General features: G+C 46.0%; 2 protein-coding genes across 26 annotated transcripts in view; one reads left to right on the forward strand and one right to left on the reverse strand.

Annotated features, from left to right (window-relative positions):
- CREM (cAMP responsive element modulator) overlaps window positions 1-1,458 on the forward strand; it is a 67,599-nt gene extending 66,141 nt beyond the window's left edge. For 10 of the 20 annotated variants that reach the window (XM_027560044.1, XM_027560051.1, XM_027560054.1 and 7 more), the window contains one exon: window positions 285-1,453. In XM_027560044.1, the coding sequence (XP_027415845.1) occupies window positions 285-429 (145 nt within the window). In that variant the 3' untranslated portion in view covers window positions 430-1,453. Of the gene's footprint in view, window positions 1-284 lie in introns of all 20 variants that reach the window. The other 10 variants (XM_027560046.1, XM_027560048.1, XM_027560045.1 and 7 more) reach the window with 3 other exon arrangements.
- A 4,010-nt stretch (window positions 1,459-5,468) lies between these two features.
- Window positions 5,469-27,766, reverse strand: LOC113903623 (endogenous retrovirus group V member 1 Env polyprotein-like). 6 transcript variants are annotated; one of them, XR_003514210.1, is made up of 4 exons: window positions 27,668-27,766; window positions 14,232-14,349; window positions 12,465-12,530; window positions 5,469-5,678 (listed from the first exon to the last, which is right to left on the reverse strand). XR_003514210.1 is itself a non-coding variant. In XM_027560068.1 (3 exons), exons 1-3 carry the CDS (start codon window positions 27,745-27,747, stop codon window positions 5,586-5,588), a joined length of 291 nt encoding a protein of 96 aa, XP_027415869.1. In that variant the 5' UTR covers window positions 27,748-27,766; the 3' UTR covers window positions 5,469-5,585. The 6 variants fall into 6 exon arrangements, 4 of the variants coding, with proteins under 4 accessions (XP_027415869.1, XP_027415871.1, XP_027415867.1 ...); XR_003514211.1 differs by having other exon boundaries at window positions 12,408-12,530; XM_027560068.1 differs by lacking the exon at window positions 12,465-12,530.
- Window positions 27,767-27,994: the final 228 nt, after the last annotated feature.

The following is a 27,994-nucleotide window of genomic DNA, read 5'->3' on the forward strand; positions in this document are numbered from 1 at the left end:
GTTCCTATCATTTTGGTTACTGAAAACCTCTCTGGTCCCTGTGACCATGGGCCATGTGCCCTAAGGAAACACCTGGTACCACAGATGCCGGGCCAGTTGTTGTCGCTCTGCCATCGCTCCTGCTGCCTGAGGGTGACCACACGCCCAGGCACGTGCTTGGTCACAGCTGTCGTGCGGCTCTCTCCAGACCTGACCGAGGACCGCCTGGTGGTTGAGCCCGGGGGGCCGCTCTGGACTGCGCTGAGAGATTGTTCCCCTTGTCACTTGCCTTGTGTTGGTTCCAGGGAAGCTGCCCGGGAGTGTCGCAGGAAGAAGAAAGAATATGTCAAGTGTCTTGAAAACCGCGTGGCTGTGCTTGAAAACCAAAACAAGACCCTCATTGAGGAACTCAAGGCCCTCAAAGATCTTTATTGCCATAAAGCAGAGTAACTGTCTTTGACTCGGACCTTGTTTGCTCTGAACTCTAATCAAGGCAGGAGGTGCAGCCATGCTACTAATTGCCATGTGGAATGACTTGTGGAAGGGACCCCGGTGACCCTTGAGAACCCAGTTTGGCTTTAGTGTTTGAAATTGAACGAGACCTCTTGTCCCAGGATGGGGAATGCAACCATGATCACACTTCCCAAGCCTCCTTCAGCCTCCTTGTCAGTAGCGTGCATGCGAAAAAATGTTTTGTTTGCCCTTTTGCTTTCTATTTTCTTTCAGGGAAGCTGCTAAAGAATGTCGACGTCGAAAGAAAGAATATGTCAAGTGTCTGGAGAGTCGAGTCGCGGTGCTGGAAGTTCAAAACAAGAAGCTTATAGAGGAACTGGAAACCTTGAAAGACATTTGCTCTCCCAAAACAGATTAGTAGAAATATTTAACTATGAACTGATTACAACCTGTACAGTTGCTTTTGAAGGCAATACAATATATAGCCAGCAAGAATTATGGCTTTTTTTTCCTCCTTTGTATCATTCAGCGTATTTTCTAATCTCTAACATTCCCAAACTGCTTCACTGTACGTAGTTAACTCTTAGCTGTAACTTCAATTTTTTTTTAAAAGAGACAAACTGTAAAAAAAAGTCTGTAACAGATTCTTAAAATGCAGTATTTCTAAGACTTGTTCCAATGCCACATATTTGCAGTTCCCAATCTCGGTGTCATGAATAGTGTCCTATGCAATAAAAACTTTTTGCAGATCTTTAAAAATCATTTTAGGAAAGGGTGATCAAAGATAAATGCATCCAGCAGTACAATAAAAATAAACCACAAAAAAATACCTCAGGAGAGAATGGAAAGAAAGAAGGAATGGAAAGAATCGAGTGACATGCTTATGTGAAAATAATAGCCTATAAATGAATTTATGGCATTTGCAGATTTTTATATTGGTTGCTTTGTAAAGAAAATATTGTATTGCTGTCCTTGAATGCCAGAGTTGACAACAGTTTTTAATAGAACCATGTTGGTTACACTTTGTAGTGTTTGTGCTCTTTCAACTATCCGAACATTGACTACAGTTTTTACTCTACGGTGTAATATAAAAGATCTTGCAGAAGCTTTTAGTGTTGGTTTGCTCTTAAGGTGATGAAAGGTGACACATATTTTAATACCTGTGCCGAGTTACAAGTTCAAATTGTATTTGCAGACCTTCACGGGCTCCACTGCCCATTTCCACAGTGGGCTGTGTTTTCTGCCATGTGTTCTTTCTGCCATCGTCTCAGAAACCCAGCCCCAGGGCTTAGCTGTATACAGCGGAGTAGCTCTGAGAGATTCAGCTGGTGTGATGGACTAGGCCTCTCTGCACATGGTCTGGAAATCTCCTGCTGGTGACCCTCTATTGTGAGTTGTGGCTAACAACCATGGGAGGGTTTGGTTTTTTGTTGTTTTTTTAAAATATTTCTTTGTTTGGCTGCGTCAGGGCTTAGTTGCGACACACCGGATGTTTTGCTGCTTCATGGACTCTCTAGTTGTAGCAAATGGGCTAAGTTGCCCCACAGACTGTGGGATCTCAGTTCCCCAATCAGGGATCCCATCCAAGCCCCTTGCATTGCAAGGCAGATTCTTAACCACTGGACCACCAGGGAAGTCCCACCATAGGAATTTGAAAGGAAAATCTAAGACAACTCAAGAGTTTATTTTTCACTTTGAGATAGCTACTTGTTAGATCAAATACTTTTGAGTCAGCACTTTCAGATGAAGTTCATTACGTCGAATGGGTTATTACTGGTATTCACATCTCATCCTACTTTTATAATAAAAAACCTCGAAGACATGTGTAAGCCCAAAGCCCTGACCGCAAGATACTCTGTCACCTCACTCACTCATGGGACATCTGCTGAAGGCCTCCTGTGGGCTGGACTCAGCTTAGTTTCTGCTGTAACTCCCGACCTGTGAAGGCTGCCCCTCCCCCAGTTTCAGCAGTGGAGCTGGCTTCTGTGTGCAGTGTGGGGTGCAAGATAGGAGGCCGCTGTGTGGCATCTTAGTGCCACCCCACGTCATCATCCCTTATCTGTAACTCCCAGGAGGCCAGGTGCACCGTTTTCGGCTTTCTCTAGAAATACTTAATCCACCCAGCAGAGCCTGAGCTCTGAATCTCTTTTATCTCAATGTTTGTCTTTCATTCTACAGAGAAGTAAGATGAGGAAGGAAGATAAGAAAGAAAAGAGAAAAGGAAAACCCCAGGTTTCAAGTGAAGGAGAAGGGTGCTTGGTACTCATGCAGTTACCATTCACTCCATCACTCAACCTTTCATTCAGTTGCTCAGAGTCTGTGTAAATGAGATGTATGTTCAGAAGTGTGGACACTGAGGGGGTGACCCAGGGATTGGCAGACAGGGCGTAAACAAGTGGATGCAGGAGATGCAGTAGGTCAGAAGGGGAGGCAGATGTGGGCGGAGCCAGACGGGGTCTTCCTGAAGGAGGCAGACTTGGGAGTGACTGGAAATGCAGCGGTGAGGATGTGTGTATCTAGATGGGGTACGGAGCAGACCCCCTCCTAGGAGAAGAGTCAAGGAGATGGAGGAGGTGAAATTAGGACTCATGGAGGGGGAGTCCATTTGGTTCGACAGCAGCTGTGCGTATACATGTGTACCCCACTCTGTCATTTCAGGGGAAGGAGATTGCATCTGACTACTTGGGACCCCCAGATAGCCAATGCCCCCCCCCCCCTTTTCCCCAGTAGTTTAAACATGAGGAAATGTTATCATCTCATGAGACACCAGGCCCAGAGATTCAGTGGGAGATTCAGTGGCTCAACACGGCCTCACGCTCATCAGCTCCCTGTATAGGCTAGCCTCCCAATCCTGGTATCGTTGCCTGGATACAAGCACCAGAGGGCAGCCGGCAGCACCTCTTCTGGTTGTCCTGTCTTCAGAGCAAAGAAAACCTGCACAGAAGACCTTCTGCAGGTCTCACCAGCTGAGTCTCACCTGCCAGACGCTCGTCACCCCCTTCCGCAGCTGCTCACTGGCCTGGAGAGTGGAGTTAAAAGCTTTGGATTCCTAGTGAGGATGCAACCTCTGGGGCTGGGAGGGCAGCCCGCTTCTGTGAAGCATATGGCCAATTGGTGTTGAATAGAACTGGATTCCAGAAGAGCCAGGTGTGGGCAGCTAATGGGGTCTCCCGTATTGGTGATGTGTGAGGCTGCAGCTGGCCAGGGGTTGGGGACCTTGGTGGGACTTGAGGCTGGAGTCGCACAGGACTTCCCCAGATTCTGGCTTATCTGATTTGTACCTTGGAACCTCATCTTTTGCTGCTAGATTAGCACAATGTGCTAGCTCTCCACCCAGCATTAGCAGATACTGCCTGCAGCCTCCTGGTAGATGGAGCCAGAGGTAAGTTGGAAGCTGTGTGAACATCGTTTGTCTCATGCAGCAGTGCTGCATGGAATCCAGAACTGTCACTGTGTCTGTGACTTTATTCTTTTAATCCTAAGAGTCTCTGCACCTGGACTATTTGAAATAGAAATTATTGACCCTAGGTTGGAGGATTACACCACCTTGTCAGATTTAACTAGGTGGCTTGTGACTTGAAATTGCTCAAAATGGAAGCATAGAGGGAGGACATTGCTGGGTGTGTGGCCAGGAGCTCTGCACTTACCCGAAGTAGCACCATTTGTATCAGCAGCCTCGCCTCTCTGCTTCCTTCATCAGCTCTTCTTATGTCCAGTAAGGCTGTGCCTTTGTGCCTAAAGTACATTTTTAAAGTATGAGGACTCTTGAGACCAACACACTGCTTCTCTAGTCCTCAACCAAAAATCATGGCGTGATTTGGGCACATGTGCGGCACAGGCTGCCCCTGAGACTCAGCCAGCCCTGCTGAGTTATCAGCACTTCACAAGCTTCTCGGCAGCTGAGGTGCCAGATCTGAGGTGCCGCATCTGAGGTGGTCCTAGAGACACCCAACCCCACGCCAGCTACTCAAGCATGGGACAGTTTAATCTTTATGCTTTGTGGGTAAGCTTCTCTATAAATCCATTTTCTCCTAAGCACATTTCATATTCCTACATTTCAGAATTACAAGAATTACAAATGTATTTTTTTAAAACACAAACCATTGTTAACACAGTGTTTGTACTTCAAAGATTTATTTTGCCACAGGATACTGTGTGATGACTTATGACGAGATTTAAGATAAGTCTCTTCACACATAATTCCATCAAAGATGTAAAATCGCTCAGTCCAACTCTTTGCGACCCCATGGACTGTAGCCTATGAGGCTCCTCCATCCATGGAATTTTCCAGGCAAGAGTACTGGAGTGGGTTGCCATTTCCTTCTCCAGGAGATCTTCCTCACCCAGGGATTGAACCCAGGTCTCCCGCATTGCAAGCAGATGCTTTCACCATCTGAGCCACGAGGGAAGCTCATCAAAGATGGAAAACTAATAAAACAAAAGTAACCTTGCATTCTGTTACAGTAGGTTGTATGTGCTTAAATAAAATGCAACCCTTCTTATTTCTAAGCCAGTCTTAGTTTTCAGGAAGATAGAGGTTTTTGTTTTTTCAGATTTCCTTATTAAAAAAAAAAATGTCTGCTTGTTTGTAAATAGTACCAAAGCTCAGTGTGGGTTGCACTGCACACACTTCATTACCATTTGTTTTTACTTTTTTTTTTATTGTTTGGCCGAGGGATCTTAGTTCCCCGACCAGGGATTGAACCAGTGACCCTTGCTTTGGGAATGTGGAGTCTTAACCACTGAACCACCAGGGAGTCCATGTTCTTGCTTTTAATCCAGATCTTTACCTTTCCTGGGCCATTGATCAGATTTGGAGATAAAGCCTTGCTCCGAATCTATGAATTCCTTGGATCTTTGTGCAGAAAGAGTCAGAGTCTGAACTTAACACCCTTTCTCCTCCCCTCTGTGCCCCCATGGCTTCTGCCCACAACCCTGAGGTCTGGGGCGGGGGATGAGGAAGCCTGTGAGGCTCGACTTTCAGCTCCCCGACTGTCCGGAGGGAAGGTGTCACCTTTAAAAAATAAATTGTATCCTTTTACTTTTCAGAAATCAACTTTAGTTTTTAATATAGGTAAGACATATTTGAGGTTGAAAATTCAAAGGATACAAAGGTGTAGAGTGCAAAGTCTGCTTCCCATCCCTGGCTCCCGTCACCAGTTTCTTTTTTGGGAAAGAGATTCATGGATGATGCCTCCTGTTTCCTTAGGTCGCTGTGCCGTATTCAGGACTGTGATGAGAGGTTTCTGGAAAGAGACCTGCGGGGTCAGGCAGGATGTTCATCGCTACAAGTGAGAAAGGGTCTGGAAGGAGAGAGGGTCAGGGCCCGTGGCAACACTGGCACTTCATGGACTCTTCTGTTACATCCCGAGTCCTGTGGAGGCTCCAACCACACAGCTGTTATCCAAAGCAATGGCTGCCATTCACTGAGTGCTGTCCCTGTGCCCAGCACCAAACTGCATGCCACACGGGCTTATCGCACCTAATTCTCATCAGTATTGGTGCTTTTACCATCACCCCCATCTTGCAGACGAGGAAGTAGACTTGGAGAGGGTAAGTGACTTGCCCAAGGTCACACAACTGCTAGAGCTCAGGGCCGAGAGCAAACCTGGCAGCGAGCAAGGGAGCCAGGACCCAAAGCAAGAAGGTGGCCGGAGGGCATGCGTGCTGGCCAGGTGGGTGGTGGCTGGAGACACTCTGTGGCCCCACTGGGTAGACTTAAGAACGCCTGAACCCTTCCTGTTGTAATGAACAAGAGCATGCATCCATTTCTTTTTAAAACCTTTTCTTTTATATTGGAATGTAGCCAATTAACATTGTTGTGATAGCTTCATGTGCACAGCAAAGGGACTCAGCCATACATGGACATGTATCCACTCTCCCCCAAACTCCCCTCCCATCCAGGCTGCCATACAACACTGAGCTGAGTTCCCTGTGCTAGACAGGAGGCCCTTGCTGATTATCCGTCTGAGAGCATGCATCCATTTCTCTCTGGTGTTTAAAATCCATGAAGCCAGTCAGGAGAAAATGGTACTACAGATTGAGGATTAGATGTTGGGATATCAAAGCTGCAGACTTACACATTGGAATAGAATCCCCAAGCTAAAAAGAGGTGATAAAGGTGTAACTTACTGCTTTCATTTTATAGACAAGGAAACCAGATTTCAGGTTGACTTATTTAAATGTTGATAGTTACTGGGAATGGTGAGATTAGAAATACTCAGAACTCTTAACTCCATTACCACAATGCCTCTCTTTTTTTATAAACTGGATTTTTTACCAGCTTTTGGTCAAAGCATAGTTTTCTGAGAAACCATTTGCCGTTGTGACCCGTGAAACAGTGGGAGGCTGCTGGACCTTGCTGGATCCATCCATCTCTGACGTGGTACAGAATTCATGAGCAAAATGCCCTTAGACTGAAACTGGCCTTAATGAAGGAAGGGGTGTCTACTTTGATCCGGATCATGTAGGTTAAGATTTTGACACCTGAAGACTTTATTTAGACAAATGTTACTTTACTTACAGTTATTTATGAATATGCTCAAAATGTGACTGAAAATTTTCCAGCTCACAAGTCTCTGCCTTGCTCAATCTTAACATGGCTGCACTGAGTAAAAGGAAGTATTGCCAGCCCAGAAACCACTGTGGTTTTCAATGCCTTAGAAGATTTACCTTCCCATAACCCGACTTATTGATTTTACTTCTTCAAAGGACTAAATTAGTCATAAATAAGAGAGACTATACTCCTTTTAGAAGATTTCTCTCCATGTTAACTAGTTATTTGAAAAGTTTTATTGATTATTTTATCTGATTTTTTAAATCAAATTTGTTATTTTAAGTTTTATTATTTTTATATAATTAGATGGACATTTTAAAAATTCTTTTAAATTTACAGTTTTAACGTATAATAACTATACAAATTAAAGTTTATATAACAGAACATATAACTAGTCCAAAACCAGTTTTAAAGGACTTTAATATTTGGAAGGAATGATGCTAAAGCTGAAACTCCAGTACTTTGGCCACCTCATGCGAAGAGTTGACTCATTGGAAAAGACTCTGATGCTGGGAGGGATTGGGGGCAGGAGGGGAAGGGGACGACAGAGGATGAGATGGCTGGATGGCATCACTGACTTGATGGACATGAGTCTGAGTGAACTCCAGGAGTTGGTGATGGACATGGAGGCCTGGTGTGCTGGGGTCGCAAAGAGTTGGACACGACTGAGCGACTGAACTGAACTGAATATTTCCAATAGGACTAAATTTCTAGTTTTCTTATTGAAGATTATTGTGGTGTGAGGGTTTTTTGTTTTTTTTTTACTTGCATATCAGTTCAGTTCAGTTGCTCAGTCATGTCCGACTTTTTGCAATCCCATGGATTTCAGCACACCAGGCTTCCCTGTCCTTCACCAACCCCTGGAGCTTGCTCAAACTCATGTCCATTGAGTGGGTGATGCCATCCAACCATCTCATCTTCTGTTGTTCCCTTCTCCTCCTGCCTTTAATCTTTCCCAGCATCAGGGTATTTACCAATGAGTCAGTTCTTCATATCAGGTATAGTTTCAGCTTCAGCAAATATCATCAGTTAAATGATTTGATAGCTATGATCACTGTAGATGTGCATAAGCAAATATTTGAAAAAATTTCCTTATTCCTGCTACCTGACTTTGGTGCTTGGTAACTTCAAACCCCTGAGGCCCAGGACACAGGAATTTCTGTGGTGAGAGGCAGCCACAGTCAGCGTGGTTGGTGATGGAGATAGGTTTGATGGAGATCTTTGGAGATAGGTTTATGGGAAAATCCTTCATGTTTGTCTTGGCTGACACTCTGTGGTCATATAGTGTACTGCAATGAATTTGGCGTGTGGGAGTAACTTTATTGAGATATAATTCACATGCTGCAATTCATCTAGTTCAAGTGTACAGTTCAGTGACTTTTAGCTGTGTAATCATCACCACAATCTAGAAGTTAGAGCATTGCCACCACTCCACTAAGATGGTTCATGCCCATTTATAGTGAACTAACTTGCTTTTATTTTGCTTCCTGTGATATAAAGAATGGTAAGAAATCCAAAAATCAAAATGGCTGTCTGAGGAGGCCTTAAAAATAGCTGTGAAAAGAAGAGAAGCGAAAAGTAAAGGAGAAAAGGAAAGATATAAGCATCTGAATACAGAGTTCCAAAGAATAGCAAGAAGAGATAAGAAAGCCTTCCTCAGCGATCAGTGCAAAGAAATAGAGGAAAACAACAGAATGGGGAAGACTAGAGATCTCTTCAAGAAAATTAGAGATACCAAGGAAACTTTTCATGAAAAGATGGGCTCGATAAAGGACAGAAATGGTATGCACCTAACAGAAGCAGAAGATATTAAGAAGAGGTGGCAAGAATACACAGAAGAACTGTACAAAAAAGATCTTCACGACCCAGATAATCATGATGGTGTGATCACTCACCTAGAGCCAGACATCCTGGAATGTGAAGTCAAGTAGGCCTTAGAAAGCATCACTACGAAGAAAGCTAGTGGAGGTGATGGAATTCCAGTTGAGCTATTTCAAATCCTGAAAGATGATGCTGTGAAAGTGCTGCACTCAATATGCCAGCAAATTTGGAAAACTCAGCAGTGGCCACAGGACTGGAAAAGGTCCGTTTTCATTCCAATCCCAAAGAAAGGCAATGCCAAAGAATGCTCAAACTACCGCACAATTGCACTCATCTCACACGCTAGCAAAGTAATGCTCAAAATTCTCCAAGCCAGGCTTCAGCAATATGTGAACTGTGAAATTCCAGATGTTCAAGCTGGTTTTAGAAAAGGCAGAGGAACCAGAGATCAAATTGCCAACATCTGCTGGATCTTCGAAAAGCAAGAGAGTTCCAGAAAAACATCTATTTCTGCTTTATTGACTGTGCCAAAGCCTTTGACTGTGTGGATCACAATAAACTGTGGAAAATTCTGAAAGAGATGGGAATACCAGACTATCTGACCTTCCTCTTGATAAACCTATATGCAGGTGAGGAAGCAACAGTTAGAACTGGACATGGAACAACAGACTGGTTCCAAATAGGAAAAGGAGTATATCAAGGCTGGATATTGTCACCCTGCTTATTTAACTTCTATGCAGAGTACATCATGAGAAATGCTGGGCTGGAAGAAGCACAAACTGGAATCAAGATTGCCGGGAGAAATCTCAATAACCTCAGATATGCAGATGACACCACCCTTATGGCAGAAAGTGAAGAGGAACTAAAAAGCCTCTTGATGAAAGTGAAAGTGGAGAGTGAAAAAGTCAGCTTAAAGCTCAACATTCAGAAAACGAAGATCATGGCATCTGGTCCCATCACTTCATGGGAAATAGATGGGGAAACAGTGTCAGACTTTATTTTTTGGGGCTCCAAAATCACTGCAGATGGTGACTGCAGTCATGAAATTAAAAGACGCTTACTCCTTGGAAGGAAAGTTATGACCAACCTAGATAGCATATTCAAAAGCAGAGACATTACTTTGCCAACAAAGGTCTGTCTAGTCAAGGCTATGGTTTTTCCAGTGGTCATGTATGGATGTGAGAGGTGGACTGTGAAGAAAGCTGAGCACCAAAGAATTGATGCTTTTGAACTGTGGTGTTGGAGAAGACTCTTGAGAGTCCCTTGGACTGCAAGGAGATCTAACCAGTCCATTCTGAAGGAGATCAGCCCTGGGATTTCTTTGGAGGGAATGATCCTGAAGCTGAAACTCCAGTACTTTGGCCACCTCATGCGAAGAGTTGACTCATTGGAAAAGACTCTGATGCTGGGAGGGATTGGGGGCAGGAGGAGAAGGGGACAACAGAGGATGAGATGGCTGGATAGCATCACTGACTCGATGGACGTGGGTCTGGGTGAACTCCGGGAGTTGGTGATAGACAGGGAGGCCTGGCGTGCTGCGATTCATGGGGTCGCAAAGAGTTGGACATGACTGAGCGACTGAACTGAACTGAAGATATCATTTGTAATTTGGGATTTCATCAAAACCAGGAGATAATTTTTTTTTTTTTGGCTGCATCACACACTTTCTTGGATCTTAGTTCCCTGACCAGGAACCAAACCCATGCCCCTTGCTGTGGAAAGTGGAAGCACAGAGTTTTAATCATTGGACCACCAGGGAAGTCCCCATGTATTTTACGATGACAGTCTGGAGTTGCAGGAGAGAACCTGAGGCAGCCTATCGTTGGGCTGAGTTTCATTATAAAGATTGCCCTCATGTAGTAGCTGTGTCCTCACAAATGACTGGAACCCACAGGTGAGCCTCAGGGGCCAGGTAGGGAAGCTTCAGGGAGAGGTTGAGGGTCCCCTGGGAACTTGCATAGTGATCATTTCACCTGGTCAAGTTAAAACAAAGATGTCTCAGGATACTTGGAGCTTAAACTGAAGTGTTATCTGATCAGACTCTGATCTGATTTCTTCTGGAAACTTAGAGGAAAATTTCTAAAGAAAAAAGGACAGGCCATAGTAAAATGGGAAAAATACTTACTATTTTTTTGAGCCTTTGATCCTTAGAATTCTCATTTGTCAAATGAGATGCAAAATATGATAGAAACACATAAATTGCCAGATTAATGTATTTGGAGCATACTTATACTAAAAAAATTTTACTAAATTTTATACTAAAATTATTTTTAATCTGAAATTTAAATTGTATTGAGTACCCTGTATTTTTATTTGCTAAACCTGCCAACCATATATACAAACCTTAGTCATTCTTCAAAAAATGTTATGTGGCAGTCTGGATAGAAGGGAAGTCTAGGGGAGAATAGATAGCATGTGTGTGTGTGGCCGAGGCCCTTTGCTGTGCACCCGAAACCACCACAACATTGTTGAGTGGCTGTACTTCAATATAAAACAAAAGGTTTAAAATGGAAAAGATTCCTTATCCACTTGAAAAAAAACCTTAGTCATTCTTCAAAACATGACTGTCGTATCTGCTAAAAATGCATATATTCTCTTAGTCAGTTATCCACCCCCCCAAACCGTCCTAGGAAAAATGACTATGTTTGAAGAGGAGTTTTAAAGGTGGCACGAGTGCTAAAGAATCAGCCTGCCAGTGCAGGGGACACAAGAGACGGGTTTGATCCCTGGGTCGGGATGATCCTCTGGAGGAGGAAATGGCAACCCACGCCAGTATTCTTGCCTGGGAAATCCCATGGACAGAGGATCCGGCGGGCTACAGTCCATGGGATTGCAGAGTCAAGACAGGAAAGCACACACTACTGCATATTATTATTAAAGAACAGATGAGAGCCTATGAAAATTCCAAAACTGACCACTCAGTTCAGTTTAGTTCAGTCGCTTAGTCGTGTCCGACTCTTTGCGACCCCATGAATCGCAGCACACCAGCCCTCCCTGTCCATCACCAACTCCCAGAGTTCACTCAGACTCACGTCCGTTGAGTCAGTGATGCCATCCAGCCATCTCATCCTCTGTCGTCCCCTTCTCTCCTGCCCCCAATCCCTCCCAGCATCAGAGTCTTTTCCAATGAGTCAACTCTTCACATGAGGTGGCCAAAGTACTAGAGTTTCAGCTTTAGCATCAGTCCTTCCAAAGAACACCCAGGACTGCTCTCCTTTAGAATGGACTGGTTGGATCTCCTTGCAGTCCACTAGATGGAGCCAAATTGTTAAACAGAAATAACAGCCCATCCCCGGGTCCGCTTAGTCTCAATGGCATGTCAAAATGAACCCTATTTGAGAATCACTGTTCTGAAAGAGATGGGTTTTTAACTTCCTCAAAATAACATAATTAACGTATCCAATGTCTAAAAAAGGTATCAGACAACATATGCTTTTCAACAAGAGTATGCTTTGCGTTAAACATTTCCCATTTGCCTTGAATGGAGATGGGGAGGAGAAGGGAGAAGGTGCAAAGTCACAGGAAATACCCAGGTAACAAGCCCTAAGACTGACGATGTAATGCACTGAACCTAAAACTGCAAATCAGAATCAAATACCCGGAAAACAGTGTAGGAAATCGCCAAGCTCCATTCTCTCCACCAGTGGGACGTTACCTTCCCGGCAGTCCTCTGACTAGAGGGCGAACCAACTCATTTTGCTGTTGCTTCCTCTCCCCAGACCTGGAAGAGATGGGATTTTTCTATTTTCCTTTCCTGTTTCAAGGGACTCCCTGGCACTCTGGTTTAAAGTAAACTTCTGTTTTACCCTTGCATTTTCCCACAAGATCATTAGTGTTAAAAATCAAGCTCTTGTAATAATGTACCAGCCAGCCTGGGTTTGCCCCTGGAAATACAAAGAGCATTTGGAATTTAGAAAGTCCTGTCTCTTTTGAAAGCCTGATTTGCAAGTTTGTGATCTTAAAAATTCTCGATAGCAAAGGCTAGACTGCACAAACATGTTTTTCTTTGTATTCTAGAAGAATCGTAATTCTGCCTGAGACAAATAGATGCTACCAACAGGGCATAGGGAGGTCATGTACATGGAGGTACAGGGAGAGAAGGACATCACCTAATTAAAAAGTAATATCCATTATGATTTTTCAGCATGACAGTGAAGCCAGCTTTATCAAGTACTTTCTAACACCTGATGTTTAGCCAGTAGTTATTCAGATCCAAGCAAACAGAAATACATCCTACCTTTAATTTTATTACAAGTTAATCACTAAAGGGATATTGCCTATAAACCTAAATCATACATAATGGCCCATCTCTGGGAACCCTGCCTCCCAGGTAATGAGCATTATGCTAAAATACCTTTGTTTAGCTCCCAGGAAACATCCTAACCAGACCCATCTGTGAATGACTTCAGGGAGAAAGAAATTAACACATCCCCTCCAAAGGCTGACCGGAAACAGGAAATGTCTGACTTTACTCTCTCCCTTGTTAGTATAAAAGAAGCCTGAATGCTAACTCCAGACAAGCTGCTTATTTGGAACACATCCGTTATTTTTTTCAGGCTTCTGGCTTTCCTCTTAAAGTTGCTATTCCTCGCCCCAACAACTCATCTCTTGACGTACTGGTCTGTCATGCAGTGAGCAGTACAAGCTTGGACTCAGTTAACACATGTACATTTTCAAGTGAGATGGACAAATATCCCTGCTATTTGGAGGTCATCTGTTGGGGCCACTCCAGCCATCCACAAACACTAGAACAAACAGATGTTCTCTGTTTCTCAGTGGCTGAAGTATTATAGAAGAGTCTAAGTGGCAAAATAATTGTTCTAAAAGAATTTTTCCAAATGACTACCCACTGTTAAAAATTTCAGCACTGTAATAAAGAACTTGCTAGGAAACTGGGGTTGTAACAGTTATGTTTTGGTAGTTAAGTGTTGCAGAAAGTTGAATAGTGTTTTGCCATTACACAGCAGAAACTATACATCTGCAGAAAGAGAAACGAACAAAATGAGAAAAGCAAACGCCATTATTCTGAGTTTGCAATAGTAAGGGGGCCAGCCACCGTCACTGGTGTTTCGGTGGAGACTCAAAGGTGGGCAAGGAGTTGGGAAAACTTTGTAAGATGGAGAAAGGGAGGTTTCAGGTGTGCCTGACCAGAGGCTGGTGGCAGGGGGCAGCTGAGGGTGGATAACCTAGAACCAGGGATCTTACGTGATTGGTTGGGGGTCAGATTTGACTCCCTCTGGCTGGCTTTAAGTTGGAAGCAGGGGCAAAATTAGGAAGGTGTGTCCGTTATTCATCAAGCCCTAGCCATCTGAGGCCAATTGTTACAGAAGTTACTATTTAGCTTCCTGGCTTGTTGCTAGAGACAGCAATCTTGCTTCCTCTAAGTTTGATTTCAAGGAGGCTGGCTTCTTGGGCTGGTTACCATGGATAAGCGGTTGGTCTCTGGGGTAGGTGGCTGCAGGTCATGGGTCAACCTATTGCTCTGATGGTCTGGCCATTGGGTTTCTGTACATTCAGTCTCTCCCATTCCATTCCTTAATCTGTAACAGAAAAAAAAAAAAAACTAAGCAGATACACTCAGATGTTGATGAGAGATAAAAATTAAAATTTTAATCATAATGTGAATTCCTGGTGGTCCTAAGGTTAGGACTCTGTGCTTCCACTTTATCTATGATTTGATTTCCCAGGTGCCTCACATATATAAGTGGAATCTTAAAATATGTGTCTTTTTGTGACTGGCTTATTTCACTTGGCACAATGTCCAGGTTGGTTCATATATAGCATATGTCAGAATTTCCTTTCTTCCTTTTTTTAACAGCCCCCCCCTCCACCTGCTGCTCCCTGAGAAAAATTAGCGAAGATTTAATCTGAGAATAATGAACTCACAGCAGTGCCCTTATTTCTCTTAATTTCACCTTTTGGAAATAGGCCTCAATTTCCCTCATTTGTAAGATTGGGTCATAATATATACCTGTTCATGTGCCCACTGCCTAGCACAAAAGAGGGGATGAGGGGCTGTTAGGTCTCCCCTGCTAGTCCCCTCAAGATGGTTTTCCCCTGTACCCCATCTCCCCCTACTCAATTTCCTTTCTCTTCTTTTGACCCTCCTAGGAACTGAGAGAGGGAGGGACCAGGGTGAGCTGTCAGTCATGACATGCAGAGGTCATGGCCTGGCAGGGAAAGCCTGAGAGGGAAGTAAACTCACCAGGCCCAGGACAACATAGGGATTCTCAAGGGGAAATTCAGCCTTTGTAAGGCTGGAAAATATTCCATTTTCCACACCACATTTTGTTTATCCACTCATTTGTCGATGGACCCTTAGGTTGCTTCCACCTTTTGGCTACTGTAGATGCTGCTGCTGTGAACAGGAATGTACAAAAATCTTTTTGAAACCCTGCCTTCAAATTTTTGGGGGGAGTACACTCAGAAGTGGGATTGCTGAATCACACAATAATTTTATTTTTATGTTGGGGGAATTCCTCTGGAGAAGAAAATGGCAACCCACTCCAGTATCCTTGCTTGGAGAATCCCATGGACAGAGGAGCCTGGCAGGCTACAGCCCATGAGGTTGCAAGAGTCGGACACAACTTAGCGACTAAACCATCACCACCATACTAGTTTATATAGCAGCTGCACCAGTTTACATTCCTACCAGCAGTGCACAAACACATTTCTTACTCCTAAGTTTGATTTCCTGGTGTGCTGGTCTGGAGTAGATTGCTTATTTGGTCACTTAGTTGTGTCTGACTCTTTTGCGACCCTCTGAACTACAGCCTGCCAGGCTCCTCTGTGCATGGGATTCTGGGGCAAGAATACTGAGTGGGTTGCCATTCCTCCTCCGGGGATCTCCTTGACCCAGGGATTAAACCCATATCTCCTGCACTGGCAGGTGGATTCTCTACCACTGAGCCACCTGGGAAGCCTGTGGAGTAGATCAGAAGCAGTGAATTAGAAGGGACCAGCAGGTGAAATAATAGTGTCATCTGGCTGAGAAACAAGAATTCTAAGAAGCAAAACTAGCACTTTGGATTATTACAATATTCAATAATGTATACTTAACGATGCTTTGGAATGTAATGAAAACCTTAAATTATGTCTGATTTCCCATTCACAAGGAGGCAGACATCTATACACATTTTAGAAAACAGCCACTGATAAATATGTAAGTACTGAAACGTCTGATTATATTATTTCTGAAACGAAGAGTGCTATCAAAAATGGTGAAACTTTTCCAAGGGTCCTTTAAGGAGGTCTTTTCATTTACCCAGGAGTTTACTTAAATGGTCTGGACCTCTTCCTATAATGCCACATCAGTGAGACATTGCTGTTTCCATGTATAATGATCATACAGGGGCCTTTTCAAACTTAAACCATGATGTAATAAGGACATACACTATGCCAGAATGATATTTTCAGGTAACCGTGTTTGTATGGTAGTGAAATGTTTATTAATTAAGGAAAGCACTAATCCGTTGAGTTGGGAAAACATTCTCCAAACCATTGGAGAACAACAGGTCTAACAGATAATTACCATTTGGGGGTGTATATTGAACTGTCTTATGTACAGAGCACTAGGAGTCTGAGAGAAGTGAGGAGGTGACATACGGCCTGAGAAGGGTCATGACCTAGTTATGACACACAAGGGACATTATTACAGTGTGTGGGCTGCACGTGGGAAGAGGGGGTGGTCAGAGAGGTGTGCCCTTTATCCCGGGCAAGCCAGGCCTGGGGTCCTGGAGATGCACGGTGAGCTGGGAGGCAGATGAAATGGTTGTTGGAAAGCTTACTCAGGGCTCACCATCAGAGATCAAAGTCAAGATTAGGGAATCCAGAGTAACCCGAACAGAAGGTATTGTGACTGAGACTACATAAGTCACTGATGGTTAATGGGCTTCCAGGTGGCACAGTGGTAAAAGAACCCACCTGCCAAAGCAGGTGATGTAGGAGATGCGGGTTTGACCCCGGGTTGGGAAGATCCCCTGGAGTAGGAAATGGCAACCCACTCCAGTATTCTTGCCTGGAAAATTCCACGGGCAGAGGAGCCTGGCGGGCTATAGTCCACGGACTCGCACAGTTGGACATGACTGAACACGGTGCCCTGATAGTTAAAACGGCAGAGGCGTGTGGGGACATCTCACATAATGAGGTTGTGCGTGCCCATTTTTTTTTAATGTTTTCCCATCTTGAAATGGGAAAAGTGCTGCTGTCCTTTGTTTGCCCCACATCCTGGCCCCTTTGTGAAGTCGGCTGTGTTGTCATTTTAGGGTCACGGTGAGGAAACTGGGCGGTGAGCCCGACGTCTCTTCAGTCACATCATGTCAGGAGCTGAACTGGGACTGGAACTCCCTGCCCTGGAGCTTTCTGCCACCAGGTGAGCCTTGGTCCTGTTATTTTCCAGTGCTAAACATCTTCTCCTTCCTAGAAAAAGCTTTTGTTTCTAATAAAAAAAAGCTTTTTGTTTCTAAGACACTGCCCACTATGTGGGCTGTGAAGCCTGGAGGGTAGCAAACTCAAACTTGCAGGTTAGTACCCTGGTTTCCTCAGCAATGTTAGGAGGTGGCCTGAAACTAAGGTGACTTGGTTTTTGAAAAGTCTTTTTTAGAGACACTAGATTTTTGGTGGCTGGCACTGAGACTTCTATTCAGTACAGATTCCATACTAGCCAATAATCCTTGGCTGGACTGATGATTTCTATCTACTACTAAGTCGCTTCAGTTGTTTCCGACTCTGTGCAACCCCATGGACTGCAGCCTACTAGGCTTCTCTGTCCATGGGATTCTCCAGGCAAGAACACTGGAGTGGGTCACCATTTCCTTCTCCAATGCATGAAAATGGAAAGTGAAAGTGAAGTCGCTCAGTCGTGTCCGACTCCTAGCGACCCCATGGACTGCAGCCTACCATGCTGCTCCATCCATGGGATTTTCCAGGCAAGAGTACTGGAGTGGGGTGCCACTGCCTTCTCCCTGATTTCTATCTAGGTGAAGGTATTCATCTGTTTTACAGGCAATGAAGCAATGGCTTTTGCATGTACATCTGACACTTCAGTGAATATTTCAGAAAATCACTCAAATGTAAGACTACTGAGATTGCTTATGTTATTTAAGGCTTTTAAAAAATTAACTGGATTGGTAGGGAATGAATCTTGGCCACATTTTCTTTTTCAACTCTAAGTTCCCTTATTCACTAGTTGTATCTTTAAACCTAAGTTACCACTCGTTGATTACAAACAGTTCAAGGCATTAAAGTATTCTAGAATGTTCTGCAAACAAGTGCAGTTTAGGATGTATACTTACAATTAATCGCAAGGTGGAGTGGGCTCCCTTACTTCCTAACTCACCTCAATGGTAGAGAAAATAACCTTGGAGCTATGTTCTACGGATAAATGAAGCATTTTACCTTGGTCCAGGTCAAGTTGCTATCAGAGTCAATACTTCCCCTGTAGATTTTCCAGGGGCCTGTTTTGGAGAGGGAGGGGTCACTGGAAAATAAAGTGACAGAAGAGCACTGGTGGCACAACAAAGAGTCTTGGTTACCCCACAGCGGCCTTACAAACGCCAGCGGCTGCCATGGAAACGGGCCACCGGGTGGGTGGAGCACACACACTCGGAGCAGGTATTTAGCCTGAGCTTGGGGCCATTTTCCTTCTTTTGAACAAAGGTCCACGTCCTGGGTTAACTTGGCTCAGTGTTTTCTGTCTTCTAGGAGGTGATTCAGGGAGTTGTGCAAATGACTGGTTTGTGTAATTATGGCTCCCTGATTCAGTTGAGGTGGTTTCTTTATATAAGCAGATATTTATAAATTGTTTGAGCTGACAGTGATATTGCTCATGTTTTCAATACTGTGATTCCCTTAAAAATTCTGCTTAAAAATACCCAGCTTCTGTAGTTAAAAAGTTTGAAGAGCAGTAATAAGCCATCCCCCCAAGTTTCATATTTACTTCTCTACAACAACCAAAACCTCAACAGCGATTATGGAGATGAAGGAAAAAAAAATTCCCAAGTACTTCTGTCTGCTGAGAGCAGGGTGGGGTTAGCTGATCCAGCTGGAAGCTTTCTAAGAAGGCTGAGTGTTCAAGGACAGGGTCTCAGGCTGCACTGCTTACCTCCCCTGGCCCCCTCCAGCCCCACGCCTGGGCCAGATCCATGTGAGAAAGTGCCCCTGCATTCAGACTTCCAAGGGCTACGTCACAGGAGATGCTGGGCTAAAGGCATGGGTTTTTCCTGAATAACGCTTCTCAACCTTGCTGCCTTTGGTTGGGAGGGCTGAGTTCCACAGAAATAACAAGGCTCCCCTCTCTTCAAGTCTAGAACTAATCCTAAGCAGTCACTCCCAAACCACTTCAAAAAGAGGAAAGGAGAGAAGCAAGGCTCACTAGAATGTGTCTCTTTTCCACTCAAAACATCTGCAGAATCCTCTCTCGTTATTCCAATCTGCTTTCCTGAGCTCCTGTTCAGTGATTCCTGGAGGTGGGGCAGGAGGGTGATCTTGCAGACAAGATCCCCACTTTGGCCATTTCTCAGTAGTGTGACCTTCCACAGATTTAATGATCAGAATTAGTGTCTTTATTTGTAAAATGGAGGATAGAAGCATAGGCTTGGTAGTAAAAACAAACAAAAAAACTTAGAATCCAGCAGGTGTTCAATAAATGACACCTTTCACCATCATATTGGCACCATTTCTCTGTAAAATGGAGAATAAAAGCATAGGCTTGGTTTTACATATATATGTATATATACATATATATAAACAACCAACTTAGCATGCACCAGGTGTTCAGTAAGAGATGCCTTTCATCATCATCTTGGCATCACACTGCTTCTGTGGCCTTTCCTGGAACCCTCACCAGGTGTCAAGCAGGAGTCATTTTTGCCTTGAGGATTTTCATGTGCGTGTGATGTTTTGGTGGGAGGGGGTTGGCACTCTGGAAAATTACTGATGAGGCCTTCGTACTTATCTTTCCTTTCCAGGCCTGCGGACCCAAAGTCATATTCTGAATAAGCCCTGCAGACACATTGCTAAGGGGAATATGGCAGGAACATTAGAGGAAGAGGTGGGATGGGGGCGGGTAGTGCACAAAAGTCGCTGTAGACCAGCAGCCATCCATCACTGGGCAACAGCCTGTGGCTGCCTTGCCCCCTGGTCATGTCTGCGCCCTCCCCCAGATGGTGTTCTCAGTTGACAATGCCATTCTCTTCTGCCAATGACCCTTCAGCACGGAAAGCTTGCAGAAGTCATGCTGTCTCCTATGTGCCATTCTGTGTCTCCTTGTAAGCCCTTCAGCCCACATCACTAATATAAATCTGTTAACTGTTATGATTAAATAAAAAGTTCATGTGTCTGCGTGGACATGCCGCACACATAGGGTCGAATGACTGCATGCTTCCTTTCACACAGCACCCACATCACAAAACAGCAACTGGAACAGATCACACAGTAACCATGCACCGCAGCCCTGAAAATCTGAATATTCACTGACTTGCAGTTACATTCCAGTCAAACTTGCCTGGGAAGCAAAAGGGTCGGAACTGCCTTAATAAAGAGAAGTCATTTCATCCTGTTGCTACCTCCACACCTCTATGTGACTGCAGTTCTTTAGAACTTTCCTTCCTCATCTTGGCATTAGCACTTTGCTGTCATTCATTTTCCCAGTACTACTGACCTGGGCCCTTGAACTCTTTAATCAACAGACATTGACATGAGACCAGATGAGAATTTCTGACAAGGTTTTATGGCAGCTCACACTGCAGCACAAGGGAAGAAAGGCAAGGATCAGGTGTCCTTGCCTATCTGCTCCTTCACAAAGAGCTCCCTGGGTCTTTACATGGGGTGACGGTGAGAATGGATCTGCAGTCCAGGCAGGGGGCATGGCTCAGATGGTCTGTCCCTCCTCCTTGGCAGTGCCATATGAATAAATTGTGCAGTTTTTTGCTTTCTGCATTAGCACTTCAAAATGGCAGACTTGCCGACTACCGCCACTGGGAAGGGTGTGTAGTGGTCAACATCGGCCTACTGCATAGGCGGGAGGTTGTTTTTAATCACTTGCAGTTAACTTATCGCCTTCAGCACCATGTTGTTTAAGGAAGCTTCACCCCTTGGTCAGTCTACGGATGCCAGCTTCCTGTTGTTCAAGGAGGCGCTGTCCAGGGGCAAGTGTCCTGGCAGATGACCCAAGATCCCAGCTGATCTCATTTTCCTTTGAGGGGTTCTACACCCTTTGTTCTTAAGGGTCAAGGAGCCGAATGTCTCTTCTACTGGAGCTTCTTCCTGCCGAGACCCTAGCCTAGCTGAGAGGTGCAGAAGTCCCTCGCTGACTGTTCCAAAGACCTACAGGGACCAGGGTCACCTTCTAGGAATGGGTTTAAATCCTTGGGCCATCAGGAGCCTCACTTGGAACTGTTGAAGCATGGAAGACACAAATCTAACTAAAGATTAAACAGGCAGGCTCTGAATAATAGCAAAAGAACTACCACCACTAGAGGGCCCAGGAGAGGCAAGAACCAAGGAATGTAACAGGATGAAGCCTTTGACTGAGTCCCATATAGTTTGGGCAGTGGGGTAGCTGAACCCACATAGCCATTTAACTTGTTCATGAATTTCCTGAGTATTTACTTCAACTTCCGCTGAGTTGTTGATGCATGTTCTACAAGTTTTGTTAATCACTGCATAGACACCCCCTTGTTCATCCAGAAGATGATCCAGGGTTATTGTCAAACACAACATTGGCTAAGGATCTGGGGACTCTTGGAGACCCCTTAAAGGCATCACCAGTTGTTTTTTTGGCTGCACCAGGCATATCTTGCAGGATCTTCGCTCCCTGACCAGGGACTGAACCTGCACCCTTGGCAGTGAAAGCATGGAGTCCTGACCACTGGACCACCGGGGAATTCCCATCACCGTTTTTTGAGACCAGGTTTTCTATGGCCTGTGTGAGGTTTCTTAAGATTGTTTCGTGATAGGCAAAACCCCTCAAGGGGCAGCCAGACCTATGGCCGCCCAAATTCCTGCCAGGACTAGTCTGAGTGCCCAGTTATGTCTGTTTTGAGAGGTGGCATTATTATATGCAGTGGTGCTTTGTCCTTTAGCGCCCAATCGGCCCAAAGTGCATTCTCCTCGGAAGTGAACATTGTCTAAGCATGGGTAGGCCATTGCTCGGAGAGGCCAGGAGAAGGAGGAATTTGGGCTCCCTTCAAAGGGTAGTTTATTCTGCGGTGGACCACAGAGGAATAGATATCCGGCAGGGGTACAAGCTTGGCGGGGTGAAGTAGAATTAAACCATCGACGTAAAAGGGCACCCCAACGAGGGGCATTACTGCACCTGGGGGACAAAGGCCCTCCTTCTAGCAGTCCCCCATCTAGTTCTGAGTTTTCCTCTATTTCCTCCTCATCACTGAAAGCAGAGGGGGTCTGATAGGTGAGCCTCCAGGCCGGGGCTGCTGTTCCTCTCCAATGCGTACAAGATGTGTTGGGCTGGGTGCCTGGGGAGAGCAGAGATGAGTCCACACACCAGTGAGTCTGGTTAGGGGTGCAGGAGGAGCTTAACGTGGAAAATGACATTGGATAAATAGACAGTGAGCTTCCTGCATCAATAAGGCAGGCATCTGTCTGGCAGGGGCAACAGGGTTTTCCTTGCCCTGTGCAGAGAAAGGGCCGCTTGATCCAGAGACCCGTTTGGTTCCAAGGGTCTGTAAGCTCTACACACCCCATTTCCTCGTGATCTTCAAGATCCACTATTAGAAGCAGTGTGTTCCTAACCGGTTCAGAAGTCAGGGTGAGATTGACATCCTCATCTACCGGCACAATTTGGAGCTGAGGAATCCCCTCTTGTGGGTGGGGATGACAGGTCCAACAACTGGAGAGACTATTTCCTGAGGCCAAAATGCTGGAGAAGTTGACGACTGAGTTCTCTCTCCAGGTTCCCCTCTCCTCGTTGTTTTGTCCCCAACCCCTCCTTAGGAGAAGGGCCAGGAGAAGAGTCCATGTTTCCCATCCTGTCATTGGTTCTGGTCTTCTAGGCTCTGAGGGTCCAAAACTGCTTATCTGGGGGGGGTGGCTGAGCAAACCAGGAATATGTGACCGAAAATGCAATGACAAAATTAGCAACCAGAAGTCCAGCCTAATGCATCACTTTTTACTCATCAGTTGGTGGTGCTTTTCTTCTGCATAAGAATCTCAGGTCTTCAACTGGTTCACAGGTGTGTTCTTCCGTTGTAGCCTGTGGGGTTTTTGGAGGCAAGAGATTTAATCTAGTTAAATGTAACTAACTAGGTATTCCTTGTAGTTCACTGGCAGTGAGGGTAGCTAAAATTACTCCTTAGAGGCCCTTCCATTTTGGTAGCTGATCTTCAGGGGATTCCCTCCTTCCAAGTTTTAAGAACTTGGTCCCCAAACTTAAGTCATAAAGAAGCTGCCCCTCTGTTGTATCCCTAGTGGGCGCTGGTGGTGCCTTGTTGGCACTAGCCAAGGCTGCTTCGTGATCCTGTTCCAGGTTAACAGTACATTTGTAGGCACTGGCTCAATTCCTCACACCAGTGGTAAGGAAGGGCCTCTGCTAGGTCATGTCAAATAGGCTAAACTTCAGGATACCCTGGAAGCAATGTGTACCCCAAGGACTGCAAGAGGAACCAGGGCTCATGAGTCTCTTGGCAAAGTTTTGTTAAGGTTTTCTTTAACGTATGGTTAATTTTTCCCTACTTTTTCCTGAAGATTGGAGGTGCCAAGAGGTGTGTAGATTATAGCTAATCCCCAAGGTGTTTGTTAGGCCTTCCTTTGCTATGAAGGAGGGCCCATTATGGCTCTGGAGGGATTTTAGAAGTCTAAACCAAGCAACTGTCTGTCTCCTTTAAGAAAGACTCACAGACTTCAGTGGCCTTTTCAGATTGAATGGGGAAGACTTCCAACCATCCTGCAAAAGTATTGATGGACACAGGAAGATACTTTTATCCTGACTGTGGGGGGATCTGGGTGAAGTTCAATTGCCAGTCTTCCCCCAGGTCTATCCATTGGTGTTGAACTGGCTTGAGTAACGAACCAGGGATTGCATGGCCTTGCAGATTATTACGGGGATACAAATCACAAACAAGGGTCACTTGTTTTATTGTTCCTTTAAGCCCCTTTCCTGAAAAAGTCCTTAGTATCAAGTCCCATAGTGCACTCCTCCCATAGGTGGTGGCATCATATGAACCCTGATGAACCTTCATTGTTAGGCTCCAGGGATAAGAAAGTTGTCATCCTTTCTATACCAGCTTGTTCCAGCCTTCTTATAGCTCCATTGTTCAGCATCCTCTTGTTCCTGTGGGGAATACTGGGGAAGGCAGGCCATTCAGGGTGGGGAGACAATCACTAGGGCCATGATTTGGTGATGCTCTGCACTTGCACTGTGTGTTTAGGGACTTGCTCAGCTTTGTTCTTTCTTTGGGTTATAAAGGACCTGTCCTTCCGAAGGCCCTTACAGGGAATTACTGGCGCCTGGGTCAGGAACTGCACTGCTTCTAAAAGAGCTAAGATTAAATCTTCATGTTTGATGGCAGAATCTCGAGCAGTTAACATTCCTGTCTCTCTCCAAATGGCAGCATGAGCATGTACATATCATATGGAATCCATATTTAGAATCAGTAAAAATATTTTTCTGGGCTGAAGTCTGGGTGGTGGGGCCTTGGCTTCGCTGATTTTATATAAGCTAACTATGTGTGCTGTGCTTAGTCTCAAAGTCGTGTCCGACCCATGACGACCACATGGACTGTAGCCTGCCAGGCTCCTCTGTCCATGGGTATATCTAGGCAAGAATACTAGAGTGGGTTGTCTTGCCTTCCTCCAGGGGATCTTCCCAACCCAGGGACTGAACCCAGGTCTCCAGTATTGCAGGTGGATTCTTTACCATCTGAGCCACCAGGGAAGCCCTAACTATAGCAGCCTGCCATTTGGATTCCCATCTCTATAAACTACTCCCGTCAATGAACCGTTCAGCCTCAGGGTTGTCATGAGGTTCATCCAGAAGACTGGATCTGACAGAATAAGTTTGTTTTACTGTCTCTGTACACTGATGCAATAAATTTTCATTTTCAATAGCTGGGAGAAGTGCTGGGTTTAAGGCTTGGCACACCTTTAAAGTAATATCAGGGGCATCCATTAGAAGAACCTGGTATTTTGCTAACCTCCCTCTGGTTCACCAATGGTATCCTTTGGCTTCTAACACAGATTGCACCTGATGAAGGGTTAATTTATCTAGATGTTGTCCCAGGGTGAGCTTGCAAGCCTCACTGACCAGTAGGGCCATGCTGCTAACGCCTGAAGGCAGCTGGGGCATCCCAAGGCTACTGAGTAGAACTGTTCTGAGAAGTAAGCCACTGGCCGTTGATCTGCTCCCAATTTTGGGGTCAGGACTCCTAGTGCTATCCCTGCCCTCTCATGGATAGGGTGAAGGGTTTGTCTAAATTTGGAAGCCCCAGTGCTGGTGCTTTGCTCAACTCAGTCTTGAGTCTCAAAGTGCTATTGGTGCTCCCTACTCCACTGAAAGGGTTCCCTTTCTCCCTTCAGAGCTTCATACATAAGGCCATGCTTGGAATCCAGATACGGCAGAACCCAGACATTCCGAGAAAGCCTCGGAGTTGTCTCTCTGTGGCTGGAGGTGGTAATGCACGAACTGCTGTTTTCTGATCTATGGCCAGGGGGTCAAAACAAACCCTAAACATTGAACCTGTTGTAAAAGATCAGGCTTTGTTGAGGAGACTTTATATCCCCTTTCTGCCAGGAAACTTGGGACCTTAACAGTATTCTGATCTGAATCTTGCCTTATCTCACAACTTATTAATGGTCAGACATGAGTTTCAGCAAACTCTGGGAGACAGTGAAGGACAGGGAGCCTGGTGTGCTGCAGTCCATGGGGACACAAAGAGTCGGACATGATTTAGTGACTGAACAACAATTAATAGGTCATCAACATACTGGAACACAGCCTTCCACATTACAGGCCCAGTTCCATCAGTTCTTTTGCTAATGCATTTCCAAAGAGATGGGGGCTCTAGAGAAAGCCCCAGGGAAGCACTGTCCAAGTGCTTCCAGGGTATCAAGTTCCCTCCATTCAAAGGCAGAAAGGTGTGAGAGTCTGGATGAAGGGGGACAAAGAACATGCATCCTTGAGGTCTAGGAGAGAGAAGTACTGAGCACCCCTGGCATTTAGGTGAGTTGGGTGTATGTATGGGTTTGGCACTAATGGGTGAATGGGGTGGATGACCCATAAGTCTTGTACAAACCGGGGCCAAAACATATCCCTGTGAGGCTTTTTGGATGGGAGAATTCAAGTGCTGTAATAGGACTGACTGGGGTCACTGGGCCTGTGTTTTAGGAATTTGGTGAGCAAAGCAGCAGTTTGATCTGCGACCCCTCCTCCCTGACAAGGTCTCAGGCTTTAAAAGATAGTGCCTCTACCAGGGGTGTCTTCCCACAGGCTTGACCTCTATCTCCATCCAGGGAACAAGCTTTGCCTTTTCTGGAACAGATATAGTTCCAAACCACAGGATCCACCTGTTCCCTAATTTCTTGGGGAATATTTTCATGACTAATGGGTGGGGCATCTGGGGCTACTAACAAATGCATTCTCTGTTCTGATTTTCTGTCTTCTTGGCTCTTACCTGGTTCTAAGAGTATACTAACTCCCAGTTTATTTAGCAAATTTCTTCTGAGGCGGGGACGAGGCCACTCAGGCATATACAAAAAAGAATGAGAGATGAGATGACACCAGCTGCAAACTCACAGGTAAAGGGGAGGGGGTGTAAATCATTTTACGTTTGGCCGCCCATTAATCCCCAGTTAGTACAGTCGCGTTAGAGACGCGGGTGGGCTGGGGACAGCACAGCCGGGCAAGTCAGAACAAGGACACCGACCACTTATTCCAATAAACGGCAACAATACACTTCAGACATGGAGCTTTTAAAATACGGAGTAACAAAAAGACAGAAGGGAAAGCACAAGTTTAAAAAAGAATAAACTCGTCCAGAATTAGACAATACCATGTTTACAGTGCCTCTGGCAAGCTGTACACATTGCGGATGCCGAGCATTTGCTCCCTTTTGTTACCAGTTAGCACCTGCGTGGACACGTCGTGTTTCTGGGCCTCAGTTTCCTTGTATGGAGAATGGGGTCACGCCAGGTTCCACCCGCTAAAGCATTCTGTCCCCGGTCTCAGGATGCCTTCCCCGGCCATTTGGAAAGGGGGGGAAGGGTTGTTTCAGCTGCCTTATTTTGTCCTTCCGAGAGGCGAGGGGACCACCCTGCAGTGTGTGTGTGTGTGTGTGTGTGAGGATGGGGACCACCCTGCAGTGTGTGTGTGTGTGAGGATGGGGACCACCCTGCAGTGTGGGTGTGTGTGTGTGTGTGTGTGGATGCGGACCACCCGGCAGTTTGTGTGTGTGTGGCAAGATGGGGACCACCCTGCAGAGTGTGTGTGTGTGTGTGTGTGTGTGTGTGTGTATGCGGACCACCCGGCAGTTTGTGTGTGTGTGGCAAGATGGGGACCACCCTGCAGAGTGTGTGTGTGTGTGTGTGTATGCGGACCACCCGGCAGTTTGTGTGTGTGTGGCAGGATGGGGACCACCCTGCAAAGTTCTCGCACCCACAGCCGACTGCGTGGTGGGGTGAACAGGAGAGCCTGGCGCACCTGACGATAAACCTGCTGAGAGCGCGGCGCGGCCCCGGCCCAAAGTACATTCTGGGCTGACGACGGGCGGCTGAGGACGGGAGAGCGCCCCAACCCTGCCCATTAACTCTGACCTCTGAGAGTTTAAAGGAGAAAAAAAAAAAAAATTCCCACCCTCCACCCCGACTCCCATCCGCCGCTGCCAGTGGCCCAGGCGCCGCACGCACCTCTCTTCCCTGCGCCGGTTCCTCGCGACACCACTGCACCGCCGGCGCGAGCGGGCGGAAGGCCGCCCCATCCTCCGCATCCGCTTCCAGGGCAGAGGGCGGAGCGAGGCCGGGTGGGCGGGGGCGAGGCCGGGTGGGCGGGGGCGAGGCCGGGTGGGCGGGGCGAGGCCGGGTGGGCGGGGCGGCCCGTGGGTGGGCGGGGCGCGGGGCGGGACCGGGCCCGCGGGTGGGCGGGGCGCCGGGGGGCGCGGAGGGCACGGAGGGCGGGGCCGGGCCCCAGCGTCCCCCGGGCCGCCCACGCCCGGGCCCAGCGCCGCGCCTCCCCGC

Source organism: Bos indicus x Bos taurus, chromosome 13 (assembly GCF_003369695.1).
Source record: "Bos indicus x Bos taurus breed Angus x Brahman F1 hybrid chromosome 13, Bos_hybrid_MaternalHap_v2.0, whole genome shotgun sequence".
In the NCBI taxonomy this organism is placed as follows: domain Eukaryota; kingdom Metazoa; phylum Chordata; class Mammalia; order Artiodactyla; family Bovidae; genus Bos; species Bos indicus x Bos taurus.

Bases quoted from the DNA above. Each gene is read 5' to 3' on its own strand.
- LOC113903623 (XM_027560066.1), bottom strand. From the start codon at position 22,804: ATGACAGGATGGGAAACATGGACTCTTCTCCTGGCCCTTCTCCTAAGG.